General features: G+C 48.2%; 8 protein-coding genes across 8 annotated transcripts; 7 read left to right on the top strand and 1 right to left on the bottom strand.

The window, feature by feature from the left end:
- Positions 1-2,532: 2,532 nt before the first annotated feature.
- HETIRDRAFT_164801 (uncharacterized protein) lies at positions 2,533-3,285 on the top strand (the record flags this gene model as incomplete). The annotated part of the gene is made up of 1 exon (XM_009555170.1): positions 2,533-3,285. The coding sequence occupies one exon, from the start codon at positions 2,533-2,535 to the stop codon at positions 3,283-3,285; it is 753 nt and encodes a 250-aa protein (XP_009553465.1).
- A 27-nt stretch (positions 3,286-3,312) lies between these two features.
- Positions 3,313-4,722, top strand: HETIRDRAFT_423599 (uncharacterized protein; the record flags this gene model as incomplete). Its single annotated transcript, XM_009555169.1, has 1 exon — positions 3,313-4,722. One exon carries the CDS (start codon positions 3,313-3,315, stop codon positions 4,720-4,722), a length of 1,410 nt encoding a protein of 469 aa, XP_009553464.1.
- Positions 4,723-4,910: 188 nt separating this feature from the next.
- Positions 4,911-5,255, top strand: HETIRDRAFT_108327 (uncharacterized protein; the record flags this gene model as incomplete). The annotated part of the gene is made up of 1 exon (XM_009555168.1): positions 4,911-5,255. One exon carries the CDS (start codon positions 4,911-4,913, stop codon positions 5,253-5,255), a length of 345 nt encoding a protein of 114 aa, XP_009553463.1.
- A 45-nt stretch (positions 5,256-5,300) lies between these two features.
- HETIRDRAFT_456479 (uncharacterized protein) lies at positions 5,301-6,739 on the top strand (the record flags this gene model as incomplete). Its single annotated transcript, XM_009555167.1, has 4 exons — positions 5,301-5,509; positions 5,572-5,815; positions 5,885-6,185; positions 6,255-6,739. The coding sequence occupies 4 exons, from the start codon at positions 5,301-5,303 to the stop codon at positions 6,737-6,739; spliced, it is 1,239 nt and encodes a 412-aa protein (XP_009553462.1).
- Positions 6,740-6,914: 175 nt separating this feature from the next.
- On the top strand, positions 6,915-8,032 carry HETIRDRAFT_456478 (uncharacterized protein; the record flags this gene model as incomplete). The annotated part of the gene is made up of 3 exons (XM_009555166.1): positions 6,915-7,116; positions 7,143-7,432; positions 7,496-8,032. The coding sequence occupies 3 exons, from the start codon at positions 6,915-6,917 to the stop codon at positions 8,030-8,032; spliced, it is 1,029 nt and encodes a 342-aa protein (XP_009553461.1).
- Positions 8,033-8,094: 62 nt separating this feature from the next.
- Positions 8,095-8,365, top strand: HETIRDRAFT_108330 (uncharacterized protein; the record flags this gene model as incomplete). Its single annotated transcript, XM_009555165.1, has 2 exons — positions 8,095-8,116; positions 8,187-8,365. The coding sequence occupies 2 exons, from the start codon at positions 8,095-8,097 to the stop codon at positions 8,363-8,365; spliced, it is 201 nt and encodes a 66-aa protein (XP_009553460.1).
- Positions 8,366-8,892: 527 nt separating this feature from the next.
- On the bottom strand, positions 8,893-10,525 carry HETIRDRAFT_120462 (uncharacterized protein; the record flags this gene model as incomplete). Its single annotated transcript, XM_009555164.1, has 5 exons — positions 8,893-9,251; positions 9,300-9,573; positions 9,628-9,747; positions 9,786-10,358; positions 10,406-10,525. The coding sequence occupies 5 exons, from the start codon at positions 10,523-10,525 to the stop codon at positions 8,893-8,895; spliced, it is 1,446 nt and encodes a 481-aa protein (XP_009553459.1).
- A 1,104-nt stretch (positions 10,526-11,629) lies between these two features.
- Positions 11,630-12,022, top strand: HETIRDRAFT_332500 (uncharacterized protein; the record flags this gene model as incomplete). The annotated part of the gene is made up of 1 exon (XM_009555163.1): positions 11,630-12,022. A coding segment is annotated over one exon (393 nt), but the record flags the coding sequence as incomplete, so codon positions are not given.
- Between the last annotated feature and the right edge of the window lie 2,783 nt (positions 12,023-14,805).

Genomic DNA, 14,805 nt, shown 5'->3' with positions numbered 1-14,805 from the left:
CCCTAGGCTAATCGTGATAGTGATGGCCCAACGTATAAAGACAACCGATCATTTTTGGGCTTGGTTCAGAAATTCTTGATCACTATTGATCTTGCCCTCGAATAGATGGAGGAGATGCTGATTAACTAGATGCCGTTGTTTGTCTGGTACAAAGAAGTCTTCTCCGATACAACAGATGACTTCGGAGGGATCCCAATGAATGACTTGATAAGCAGCAAGTCCTTGATAGGTTACAGGTGGTAGAGGATGGTAAGAGTTTTGAGACGAGTCTAGTGCTTCATCAGACTAAGTATGGTTCTTTTGATCTGGCAGAGCTCATGAAGCGTGGGCTGAAGGGACCAGATGCCGGGTACAGTGCAGAGATCGAAATGTATATAAAGTGTCTGTCCGCAGCAATGTTCCATCAAAAACTCAATCATGATTGACAGGAACTCAATCACGATCAACATCAGTAAGCACAATAGGAAAGGAGATCATAGTATGTAAGCGTTCATGCGTCAGCATGTAAATGATAATCAGTCTGAGTCCGAGTCATGTGCGTAGCTTATGACCATGTCCTGGGTCACATGCCTAGACGTGTGTCAAGTCACAGTCCCAGTCATTAACATTTCGAGTTCAAGGAAACACCTGACCTTCCCTTCTGTCCACGTGCCAAGCACATGTTAGGATGTGGTCCTAACACCCTCAGTAGGAGAGCACTTTTACCTCAGGACCTTGCTTACTATTATTAAGGGTGCCAAGGACTGGAAAGACATTTGCACTTATCAAGGCATTGAGTATCTAACCTTTTGTGAGGCCTGCTTTGCATATGGCCTTCTGGAGGATGATGGAGAGTGGGATATGGCCTTGGCTGAAGCAGACATGCAGACTGGAACTCAACTTAGATCCCTCTTTGCCACCATCCTTTGCTTCTGCATTCTTTTATAACCTCTTATTCTTTGGAACTGCTGATAAGCATGCACCCGTGCTAGGGTCCGAGAGAGGTATTTGGGAAGCTTTGGGAGATACTGAACAGCGCTCGACAAGTACCAAAGACACCGACTTTTACCGAACACGGTCGGTTCTGGCCCGACCAATGACAAGCCACCAAAGAACGTTCAGCAACACTTGGGTCAGTTCGCCCACACTTCACGTACTCACCATGGCCACACAGGAGTGTTACAATAAGTGTTTACGAGATCGGAGCCAGTATTCCGTATTGGCCGATGTCCTCCGTGAGTCGGTCAGTCCTTATTGCTTATCTTCCCGACTCCCACATGGCTGGTCAAAACGCAATCTTGCATCATTACTTGGCCACCCTGGTTGTATGATACCTCTTCTGTATTTTCATTGGTTCACCAATGCCTGTTCCATCAACCTATGCTCGGGCAATGGATCCCGAACGTTCGGGATTCTGCCATCGCTGATTAACTTTTACCTTGTCACCTTCAGAACCCATATGGACATCTCACCAACCTTCTTATCTTCTCTGATCGCTAAGGCTTGGCACTCATTCAATATTTACTCTCATTTTCTTGTTTAATATTTTACTTAGGGACTCTGTTTACTATAAAAACCCTACATACAACTCTGGAATAAACCAGCTTTTGCACCCCACCATTCAGAGCTCATTTGCACTTGTCTCAACCATCGAAATCATCTTTGTCAACTTCCAAAAACTCATCATCCTCGTCGTTCGGCTTCATTCGCGTTTGTACTCGTCTCTTCACTTGTACCCCCATCCTCCCTCATATATTGTCAGAGTCCCATGTGGCTCTTGAAGCACGTAGTTGTCGGTCGCAACACTACCTTCTCGTTACCGACCGCATTGCCAACACAACCGACCGAATGTTCGGTTGGTGTTCGGCGCAGTCCCGAAACCGTTCGGGCGCTATAATCTCACACTCCCTAATTGCTTCTCAGTACACCTTCAATTTCTAAAGTCATCACTTACAATTCCTTGTGTATCAGATACTAGCTCCAGCACCCCTGCATTAGAGGTTGTTTTAGTATTGTGCTTGGCACTTAGAGCTACCTCTAGCATATCATTTTAGAGCCTACCGCGAGGGGTTAGTATTCAAAATTACCTTAAGGAATCTACGTCGCTCGTCCTGACCAACAGTGGAGTGCAAAGAATGACAAACAGTTATCGACAGTTTCAATACTCAGGAAACATCTGCCGACCGAAGTTTGTTCGGAGACGCCGATATAGTCCCGGAGCATCTATCCCACCATCACTATCTTGATCTTGAATCCTTGCCATCGCTCTCGCCGCCACCCGACTCCACTTTCTTCTTAACCCCACCTTCGTTGCCAAACTGATTGCTACTCCCACCGATTTCCCCCATCCTCGACCTTGCACTCTTAGAACAATCACCCCCGTCTCCTATACTATCTCTCCACGACTCCATCTCCCTGTTAATCCCACGCAGCCCCATCTTCTGGACGCCGACCATCTGACCAACTTCGCTAGAACACTCCTTCGAACCAGCAACTCCATCCCCGATCACCTTAGCAAACAATATCTTTTCTCCCACCTTTGACTTTCTCACTATGGCAACCCCATCCATGCCTGCTTGTGGAGATCGAACAGCTCCAACCTTTGACCCCCATCAACCCCGTGAATTGAGACGATACTTCGCCGATCTGGACTTCCACTTCGTTCGATCTGTGGTAGAAGACGAGCAGGAAAGGAAGAAACACGCTTGCCAATTCCCGGACGTCGACACTTGTGAGCTTTGGGAATCGCTCACCACTTTCACCGACACCACAAAGACATTCAAGGAGTTCTGTGAAGAAGTCTACAGGCTGTACTCTGGATTAGAGGAAGAGCGCAAATGGTCGGTATCAGATATGGACAAGCTAGTTGGCAAAATGAGCAGGGTCGGCATCTTGTCTCTTAGCAAACTTGGCAACTATCATCGGCGATTCCTGGCAATCACGGTATTCCTCCTCAGCAAGGCACAAATTTTGGTCGCCAAACAAGGATGCACCTTCGCCAGAGGATTCCAACCGGAGCTATGGGCAAGAATCTCTCAACGTCTACAACTCAAGTTCCCCGATCATTTCCCAGATGACCCATACAACCTCCAGGACATCCACAATGCGGCCCGATTCGTCTTGCATGGCACCACGTCTGCCTACAGTACTACCGCTATCGACATCTCTCAAGCAGCCCCTGCCGCACCACCCACCAATGCAATTAAGGCCAAAGACCTGGTGACCATGTTTGAACAACTCACCAACACCTTTGTCAAAGCCATTGCAGCTCAGGGGACGTCTAGGCCAGCCGATCGACCATCCTGACAGCCAGGACAAGGCAGCAACAACTGCATGTTCTGCGGCAGTCCCAAACACTTCATGCGCACCTGTCCCGAGGTCACCGAATACATTCGGATCGGCAAATGCAAGAGGAATATCGAGGGGAAGGTTGTATTGTCAAGTGGAGCATTCGTACCCAGAGAAATCACAGGTAGTAATCTGAAGGACCGAGTGGACGAATGGCACCGCAGGAATCCAGGCCAGTTGGCGACGGGACAGATGATGTTTACGGTAAACGCGGCGCCGACTCACCCGATGACGATAGCCTCCCGTCACGATTCACCCTCATTGCTGGAGGTCACCCCGACTTACCAACTCACCGACGTCCAGCAGATCGCAAGCCTTGAACGCGAACTATTCGCGCTCCGAACATGGGGCGCAAGGGCACGAGAAATGGCGCAGACGGGACGCTCGGCATCTACCCCTTCACCGGCCCCCGAACGACGAGCGAGGACCGAAACTCCCGAACCCGAGCCCCGACCGACGTCCCCGACTCAGCGACCGCCCCCAGTACCAGCCAAGGACGATGCACCAGTCCACCCATACGCCAAAGCCCAGGACGCCACCTATGCACTACCGCACGAGCGCAACATGGGAGCCCCGGTGAAGATACCCTCGGCAAAGAAGGACGCTCCGGCCTACAAGACTACGGCGCCGATCTACGATGAGAAGGTAGCAGCTGAGGTCTACAACAGGGCGATGGCCACTCAGGTGACGCTTACCCAGCGCGAACTACTCTCCCTCTCCGCCGAAGTCCGTTCGCAGGTCAGGGAAGCCACGTCAGCACGCCGATCACCTACCAAAGACACCAGCAATGTTCGGACCTTCTACCAAGATGCCGATCTACCCTATGCCATCGACGATCTCGAACCACCGACTCGACCGACCGTCTCCTCCTTCGTCAATGTCCTGCACCAGCCTGAAACACCTCCACCTGGCGCAATCATCATCCCCGACATGTACAAAACATATCTGAAGAATCTACAGCCCAGTCAGGTTCCTCTGCCGTTGATAGTTGCTAAAGAATCTTCAGCCCTAAGGTCCATTGTTCCCCTCGTCGATCACCAACAGGAAGTCGAATGCGTCATCGATCCAGGTTCACAAGTCATCGCCATGTCGGAAGGCATTTGCAATGAACTGGTGCTCATCTATGACCCCAAAATCATCCTCAATATGCAGTCGGCGAATGGTGAAATTGACCGATCCTTGGGCCTCACACGCAACATCCCATTCCTCATCGGCGATATCACCTTGTACCTCCAAGTCCACATCATTCAGAACCCAGCCTACAACGTTCTCCTCGGTCGGCCCTTCGACATCCTCACCGAAAGTATCGTCAAGAATTATTCAAACAAAGACCAGATGATCACCAACAGTGACCCAAACACGGGACGACGGGCCACAATTCCGACGATCAGATGAGGACCCCCTCGAGTCCTTCACCAAAGACAAGCGGGTTTTCGTGACTCGATGAATTGATCCGAGATCAAGGAGAAGTTGCACTGATTATTTCCACTGATCATGATACCCCCAATTTCCCACTTATCAAAGTGTCCTCAGATTTCCATTCTACATCTCCCTCTCATTGCGATCTTTGTCTCAAGTACATTATGGCCTCCGATTTGGGGCCCGAAAATCATCTCAAAAACAATCTCGATTCCGATATGTTGTCCTTATTTTCCTCAGTCGTCCCCGGTTCTTTCCATTCCACTAATATCGCCGACCCGGTCGCCATCTTCGCTACTAAGTACAAGTACAAACCGGTTGCACAGAAAACACAACCAGTCTTGGCTGACCTCCCCGAAAAGCTCGGAATTGTTCGGAACATCCTTGGTGACCCTCTTGCTACCCTCCTGATGCTGACACCGAACCCCCCACCCTTCACGCCGACTGGCAGATACACAGCTGAACGACGCGACCTCATCGACAAAGTCCACTCGGACGACTTCCTTTAGCCAGCCGAACGACAGCTCATGCACCATTTCATGTGTCTATAAGAGATGGGATTCGCCTGGGACGATTCGGAGCATGGACATTTCCGCGAGGACTTCTTCCCACCAGTCAATATGCCGGTAGTCAAGCACAAGCCCTGGGTTCAGCGCAACATTCCGATTTCACCAGGCATCTATGACGAAGTGTGCCGACTTATCAAAACCAAGATCACCACTGGAGTCTATGAGCCGTCAAATTCTTCCTACCGATCACACTGGTTTACATTGTCAAGAAGACAAATAGCACCTCCACTGGCACCAAACTCTGAATCGTTCACAGCCTCGAACCTCTGAACGCCATTACCATCCAGCATTCAGGTGTGCCCCCAAATACCGATCAGATCGCTGAACAGTTTGCAGCTCGCACTTGCGGTGGCATTCTGGATCTCTATGTCAGATACGACGAACGAGGGCTCACCGAATCATCTCGCGACTTCACCACATTCCAGACCCCATTCGGTGCCCACCGACTTGTCACCCTACCCATGGGATGGACGAATTTGCTTCTGATCTTCCACGACGACGTCACCCACATCCTCCAGCCAGAGATCCCAGACACCACCATTCCTTTCATTGACGATGTCCCAATTTAGGGCCCACCGACCCGATACAAACTTCCGAATGGCAGCTTCGAGACGCATCCCAACAACCCCAGCATACGACGATTTGTGCAGGAACACTTTCAAGGCCTCAATCGGGTGGTCCAGCGGATGAAGTACAGTGGAGGGACCTTTTCGGGACACAAGGCGACACTCTGTGTAGCCGAAATCATGGTGGTAGGCCATCGGTGCACGTATGAAGGACGATTACCCGATGAGTCTAGGGTAGAGTCAATTATGAAGTGGGGACCTTGCAGGGATCTCTCGGATGTTCGGGCATTTCTGGGGACGATCGGTGTCGTCCGGATCTTCATTTGAAATTTTGCACACTAGGCGCATGCACTAACTATGTTAACGTGCAAAGATTTTCCATTCGTGTTCAGCCCAGACCAGATAACAGCCCAAGACGATCTCCAGTCGGCACTGCTCGAGTCGCCAGCCCTTCGGCTGATCGACTATGGGTCGGCAGCCAACGTCATCCTTGCAGTCAATACCTCACAAATTGCGGTTGGCTTCCACCTCTGCCAATGCGCACTCAACAATCCGCAGGTTCGGTACTATGCCCAATTCGGCTGCATCACCCTTAACAACCGCAAATCGCAATTCTCCCAGCTGAAGCTCGAACTCTACGGTCTCTTTTGCGCCCTCCGATTGCTCAAAATGTATCTCATCAGTGTTCGGAACCTGATAGTCAAAGTAGACACATGCTACATCAAGGGCATGCTCACTAACCTGGATCTCGAACCCAGCGCTAGCATCAATTGGTGGATTGTCTCCATCCTCACCTTCCATTTCACACTCGTCCACATCCCCAGCACCTCTCATGGCCCTGATGGCCTCTCCCAATAACCACCACAACCCGCCGATTGACCCGAACCTGAAGACAACTTTGATAACTAGATTGACAATCTCTATGGCCCCCTCCATCAGATCAACAACATGTTCCCCACCTCCATCTCAACTTCGACCACTGCCATCTTCACCTCCTCACTTGTAGATGACCCCCTGACCGATACCGACTCCGATGACTAAGGCCCGACTATCAACTATTCGGATATCCCAAGATCGCAAAAAGCGTTGGAAGCTGAAGAACGCCTATGGCCGGTCTGCAACTGGCACCGAACATTGGTTTGGCCCCCCTCTCTCTCCAACTCTGAATATGCCACCTTCCTATGATATTGCACTGAGCTCTTTATCGCAGCCGACAAGCTATGAAGAAAAGACTCGTACGGTCGACACAAGATTGTTGCAGCCCCTTCTAGTCGGATCACAATTCTCACCGCTGCCCACGACGACGTTGCTCACAAGGGATTCTACACCACGACCGCCTTGATCGCCAAATGCTTCTGGTGGCCGCACATGAGGCAAGATATTTCTTGGTTTGTTCAGACATGTCACCTTTGCCAGATTCACCAGACTCGCAACGTCCTCATTCCCCCAACCGTCACCTCGCCCGCACCACTCTTCATGAAGATGTATATGGATACCATGCACATGCCAACCGCCGGCAGTTTCAAGTATCTCGTTCAAGGTCGCTGTTTGGTATCACACTACCCCGAATTCCAAATGCTCTGACACAAAACAAGCTCAGCTCTTGCCGACTAGATATTCGAGGATATCCTGTGCCGATGGGGAACATTGGTAGAGATTGTCTCCGACAATGGACCAGCATTCGTCAAGGCGCTCGACCAGTTAGTGAAAAAGTACCACATTCGGCACATCCGTATTTCGGGCTACAATTCCCATGCCAACGGCATCGCCGAACGACCTCACTCCGATGTTTGGCAGGCTCTGTTCAAGGCCGTTGATAGAGATCAGGCCAAGTGGAATCATACAGCTCATTTTGTATTCTGGGCTGATTGCATTACTGTTCAGCACCGAATGGGCTGCTCGCCATACTTCGCAGCGACCAGAACCCATCCCCTTCTCCCCCTTGACATCGCCGAAGCCACCTACCTCCTGCCACCGCCGACCACAACCCTCAGCACCACCGACCTCATTGCTCGACGTGCCATTGCTTTGCAGAAACACCGATCGGACCTTGCCCACCTTCGCAGCTCGGTAGTCGGCGCCCGAGTCCAGGCCACTATCCGATTCGAACAGCAGCATTCAGCCACCCTTCGCAACTTCAATTTCCACTGAGGCTCCCTTGTCCTTATGTGCAACACAGCTATAGAAAAGGCGCTCAATCGGAAGATGCAACCATGGTACTTGGGACCATTGCTGGTGATTTCTAGGAACCGAGGGGGAGCGTATATTTTGGCCGAACTTGACGGATTGGTCTTTGATCGGCCAGTAGCAGCATTCTACATTATTCCTTACTTTGCTCGCAGGTCGCTGAAGCTTGCCAACTTTGAAGCCCTTCTCGACATCTCACAAGAACACCTTCGTGCCATGGAAGAATCCCGATTGAGCGACGACGACGCTGAGGCCGACGATGCCGACGAAGAGAATACTGACACCAGCTCCATCTGATCAGCAGAAGATGACGACACGGCTTTGGTAACCTCTGACTAGATCCCGCCCTCCCACCCTTTGCTCTCTTCGGTCAGTGACTGGGGACAGTCACGATTTCAGTAGGGAGGAGGATTCACAGATATACCCATTCCTTATCTTTGTTTATTTATCACAGACATGGACTGACGCCCAACCATTTCCACATCTCTTAGTACTTTTGCCACCGACCAATCGCTGACCAAATAGTCGGCCCTCATTTTCCCCATCACTCCTTCAAGTACCAAGCTGCATTGAAGACTTCTTCCGATTTGCGCAAAACCATAGGGTTTTATGCCTGTGATGACATACTGAGGCTTCCCCTAATATTTCAATTTACTTTCTTAAATTCCGCTGAATGCTTCGCTTACAAGTACATTCACACACAGTCATTTCACCAACTGATTTCCCGAATGACACCTCTGGTCTGCCCATGGGCATTACTGTATACTCTGGACAAGTTCTATTTTACATTTTAATTTTTTTTCTACACTAAAATTTCTACAAACTCAGTCATCGGGCACAAAATCACCCAACTCCAACCTTCCAGAATCATCGGCCTCCGATGAATCCTCGACCAGGACAACGTCCAAAGGTGCTAAAGGACCCGACCGGGCCTCAAGGGCCTCCAACTCGGCTCTCCACATTGTAATCGAGCACGCCAAGAAGGTGCACAATCCCTCAGCCACGGCAATCTGATATCTGATCTTGGACGCGACACCACGGGCAACGGACGGCAACAGGCGTGAAAGCTCGGGGGAAGGGGCGGCGGTAGAGGTCGGGCGAGTAGGGCGACTGGAGCGAGAGGGGACAGGAAGGTGCTGGGTAGTAGTCGGAAGGCATTTGACTGGCTTCCTACTCCGAACGGCTGCACAAGGATGAGCTCAATTACCATGATCACCAAATGACCACTCACCTTTTGACCATGCGATGCTCTCACCAGCCGACCGCTCAGGGACCAGTACCTCCATCTTGCGCTTCTTCATCAGCCGCTCATTCTCCACCGACTTCGCCCCCGACTTCGCCTTTGCCTGGGCTTTCCCCTTCTCCTTCAACGTCCACCCAGGCTGGAAGCTACACTCTTTGCGATCGTTGGCGCACTTGAGGCATGAGACCTGGCCCGGTCGGGTGTAGCACCGAGGGGCGACTGTGGCGAACTCGGTCGCGTACCGATGGCAAGCGTACTCGGCCTGGAAAAGGAAGAGTCAGCAAGCAACAGAGGCGGCAAGAGGGAGGGGACTTACAAGAACGTCACCCGGCAACAGGCCTGGAGGATCCTGAAGAAGCTTCCCGGCTCCGTTCCGCTCTACAGGGGACCGAATGGTTGACATTCGGCCCGTTCCAAGACGGAGCGGGAGGACCACCTGACCTTCGGTTGGTGCCAAGTGAACTCAACAATAACGGCGCCGGCGCGCTGCTTTCCCTTCGAATCGGCCGACGGAGTAGGAAGGGTCGAGTCTACGCTCATGTGATCCAGGGCCTCAGTTGTGAAAGCAAGGTCAGCGTCAGCAGGGAGCGGGAGAAGGGAAGAGGAAGCGGCGGGAGTGGGAGCAGGAGAGGGAGAGGGAAGAAAGAGAGGGAGAAGGTCGGCGGACTCTGCCTCCAGCACGGCCAACTGTCGGTTCCCCTTGTCCAGATCAACTAACCCACTAAACATGGCCTCCACCAAGGCCTCCCGACGCCGCTGACGATCCTCTTCAGCAGACCGATGGGCAGTAGCAGCCCACGCCTCTCGTGCTTCACCGGCCTCCCGTTCGGCGGCAGCCACCCGCGCAAACTCCTCAGCTAAAGCCTGTTTTTCGGCGGCTTGCTGTTGTTGGAGCTCAGCAAAGCGCGCTGCACGCTGGGGCAAGATATGCAACCCCCAGGAGAGCCAGTCATTGGTGGCGATATGGTCAAGGCCACGCTCAGCTTCGGCGACCCAGGCAGCAAGTTTGGGCACTTCTTCTCCCGGCGCCGAATGATCGAACACAGCCTACTAAAATGATCAGAGGCAGATTTGAAGGAAGAAAGAGGACTTACCACTCGCTTGGCAAACCCCTGCATCCAGGCCTCGTAATCTTCATACTCGGTGGTGCCGTCGGGAAGGGTGAGCATGTACTCCCTGAGCTTGGCTTTGAGGGCAGAGAGGATGGATGACATGGTGAGAAGGCCGAAAAGAGGCGGACGAGGAGACAAAGTGACAGAAAGAGGGCGATGAGGGACTTAGTCGCTGGAGAATCAACGATCATCAGGTGATGGTGGTCACCTGACTAAGCCACGCGCCACTACGCTCGGCAGAATCCACAATACGCATCACCGCTCCTTGCCGACACGCTCTCATGCCAGCGTCTAGTTGGGACACTCTAGGCTGCAGCCACTCCCTCACCTAATCAGTTGCCATGCCACAGGACTTTGCCGACGCAGCCCCGGTCTCTCTGGCGCGCCGACCCGGTCTATTCTACGACATCTCCTTGCCGATTATTCACCTGTGCCACATCTCTCCCACGCACCCACTCCTTTCCACGCCACCACTCATAACCAATCTTTTCCCACAGAACTTGCCACACCGCTCCATTTTCCACGCCACAGCTATTCTTTCCACGCTATCGCTTGTTACCAACTCTTTCCCACATCCACGCCACCACATTTTCCACACCACTTTTTTTTCCACTCCGACTCATAGCCGCCGACCACTGACTGAGGACAGTCAGGATTTCAGCAGGGAGGAGATGATGAGCATGCACTCACGCTAGGGTCTGAGGGAGGTATTTGGGAAGCTTTTGGGAGATACCGAACAGTGCTCAACAAGTACTGAAGATGCCAACTTGCACCGAACACGGTCGGTCCCTGCCCAACCAACGACAAGCCACCGAAGGACGTTTGACAGCACTTGGGTCAGTTCGCCCACACTTCACGTACTCACCATGGCCACACAGGAGTGTTACAATAAGTGTTTACGAGATCAGAGCCAGTATTTTGTATCGGCCGATGTCCTCCGTGAGTCGGTCGGTCCTTATCATTTATCTTCCTGACTTCCACATGGTCGGTCAAACGTGATCTTGCACCATTACTTGGCCACCCTGATTGTACAATACCTCTTTTTTACTTTTCATTGGTTCTCCAACGCCTGTCCCATCTACCTACGCTCAGGTGACGGATCCCGAACGTTCGGGATTTCGCCATCGCTAATTAACTTTTACCTTGTCACCTTCGGAACCCATATGGACATCTCACCTACCTTCTTATCTTCTCTGATCGCTAAGGCTTGGCACCCATTTGACATCTACTCTCATTTCTTGTTTAATATTTTACTTAAAGGCTCGGTTTACTATAAAAACCTACATACAACTCTGGAATAAAGCAGCTTTCGCACCCCACCATTCAGAGCTCATTTACACTTGTCTCAACCATCGAAATCATCTTTGTCAACTTCCAAAAACTCATCATCCTCGTCGTTTGGCTTCATTCACGTTTGTACTTGTCTCTTCGCTCGTACCCCCGTCCTCCCTCGTATATCATCAGAGTCCCATGTGGCTCTTGAAGCACGTAGTTGTCGGTCGCAACACTACCTTCTCGTTACCGACTGCATTGCCAACACGACCGACCGAATGTTCGGTTGGTGTTCGGCGCAGTCCCGAAACCGTTCGGGCACTATAATCTCACACTCCCTAATTGCTTCTCAGTACACCTTCAATTTCTAAAGTCATCACTTACAATTCCTTGTGTATCAGATACTAGCTCCAGCACCCCTGCATTAGAGGTTGTTTTAGTATTGTGCTTGGCACTTAGAGCTACCTCTAGCGTATCACTGCTACAAGGACAAAATTTGTGATGACCTACATATGCATCTTACTGCCATCTGGAAAACCACACCTTTGTATTAAGCTCTAATTAGCTCTATTTATGCATAATTAAGAATGATTAGGATTAGACATTTTTAGCTTACCCCCCCTCTAAACCTGTTCTAATTAGACATAATTTTCCTAAATTAGGAATTATTAGGATTCATTATAACTTGAAATTTCGTAAAAATAATAAGAAATCAAGCATCACAGTTCTCATAGCCTTCTTATAGAGTCATGCCTATTAGAGCACTAGTTCAATACCTAAACACAGAATATACCTTATAACAAACTTGCCTTCTGCCAAAGTTGAACCAACAATTTCATGTATGCAAGCACCCAGGACAGATGCTCTAGCCACTAAGCCACAAAGTCTAAGATATGAACTCAGTAATCTAAATAACTAGACATAATATAGGCAACCTCAACATCTCTAATTTTATTTAACATCTATCTTTCCTCTATCAAATAAATAAATAGGTCAATAAATACCTAAAAAGTCAGGTCTTTCAGGATTTAGTTTAAACACCAGCTAAGAAGATAATAAACCAATGGAAAATCGATAATACACTTTATATAGGATAAAAATAAATTATGGCACTTATACAATTTGGACTGAGAATATGTAAAACTATGATTGAGTGTAATATTCAATGGGACTCTACTAGTATAGACAATGCTACCTAAATTTGCAAATTTGATCAAAAACATGATTATGAATAATCAAGATTCAATAAGAGAGAGGGGTTTTCCAAATAGCCACTAGTGAGGTAGAGGGTGGGGATAAGAGTATATGTATGGCATGCCTATATATAAATAAGCACAAGATTGTTGGAGGTGATCTTAATATGCTTAATGCATATATTTCCTATATGGCAGGCAAATATATCATTCTGGCACCACATCACAATATGACTATCTTTTCCACAGCCTGATAGCTAGAGGAAAACACCAAGTTTGAGCATCTTTTGTATAACAAGGCAATAAACAATATCAATAGTGCTAAAAATTGTAATATCAATAGTAATGATGATTGTGTGCTGCACAAGACAGTATTAGCCACTATACTAATAGACAAGGTCTATAAGGCTGCATATAGCATATCCTTAAGTCCAACCCACATGTTGTGTCCTATAATGACCAGTAGCAGGCATTGGCTAACAATGATAACTTGAATGATCTTGTGTGCAAGGCCAAGGTACTGAGGTCTTCATAGCCTCTTGTGGCAGCTGCCAAGCTGCCAACAAAGTGGCTGGGGGCATCAATGCACATTTCTCTCTTTCTATATCCCTTATAAAAGCAGCTGGAAAGTCAGCAAAAGAGCTACAAGATAATGGTGCAGGCATATATAAAGGAGAGTAATATGCTGAAATAGTATAGAATGTGCCACATCTTTACCTTCTCACTGATAGAGCAGTAGTACTTATTATTTCCTACTAATAATTAGAGACTTCTTAGTATAGAATTAGTGCCAATATCATAAAATTAGAAACCAATCCAATGCTCACAATGTGTTGCTCCTAATTAGGAAATTAGATACTTTTAGATGCTATTAACACTTTTAGATACTTTTAGACACTATTAGATATAATCCGGAGCTAATACAAGGGGGTGTTTTTCCAGATGAATGCAACAGGTGAGAAGCTAGTACAGTATTGTGTTTCAGGTTTAATTATAAACATAATTATAAATAATCATTTATAATACATCCCATTTATCTTGATTAAGCATTATTAATCATTAAGTATGATTTGAATCTAATATGAGAAAGGGATTTTCCAAATGCTAGTAGCCATAAAACCCTTCATTTAAAGTCCTTTATCTAAACAGTAGTTTGTTTAGGTTTTATTAAGTCCTTGCCTAGTTTACCCATTCTTTTTTTTGCTAACTTTTAATTTAGTGGCATAAATTGCCATAAATACTAGGCTTTAGTCTACCTCATTTTAGAGAGGTTAGCATTTTTTGTCTAAGAAGCTAAGTCCATCTACTAGTAGGCCACTCAGTATATTATTCATAAAGTGTACCTTCTTTTGGGCAGTATAAAAAGTTTTGGTATTCAAAAAATCCTCCTTACTAGAACCTATACTCTTTTTGTAATGATAATGGGCTACTAGAAACTGCTTATTTATTTCCTACTAACTATGATCTTCTAAGTTGGATAGATTAGTAAAATTAGGCATATTGTTTATTTTGCTTATACTATCCTTATTTTCAAACTCATACATGCTAATATTTCTCTAACTACAGAATTAAGGCCATTTAAATTGTTTTATATTTATATCCTACTTTGCCCATACAAGCTTGCACTACTATGGTGTTTTTTCAAGAAACAACCAGTGTATGAGGTCAAATCTCATAAAAAGCAACCATTGGCACTCAATCTAGTGGGTTTCTAGGGAATGATTATTTATAATCTAAAAGTATAGTGATCCATTAACAAACAGCTTAAATCAAGTTGGAGAATATACCAAGAATGCCAGGTCCTTTAGCTTGTCTATTGAAAGTGGGATAGCATCTAATAGGATCCTTCTAAAGTAAGACTATTAGAGCCTAATCTTTATATATGACATGTGAGAAGGCTTTTAAGTCACTAAAGGA

The sequence above is a fragment of the Heterobasidion irregulare genome, assembly GCF_000320585.1.
Source record: "Heterobasidion irregulare TC 32-1 unplaced genomic scaffold scaffold_14, whole genome shotgun sequence".
Lineage (NCBI taxonomy): Eukaryota > Fungi > Basidiomycota > Agaricomycetes > Russulales > Bondarzewiaceae > Heterobasidion > Heterobasidion irregulare.
Note: the sequence above shows the minus strand (reverse complement) of the source record. Positions and strands in the feature narration are given on the sequence as shown.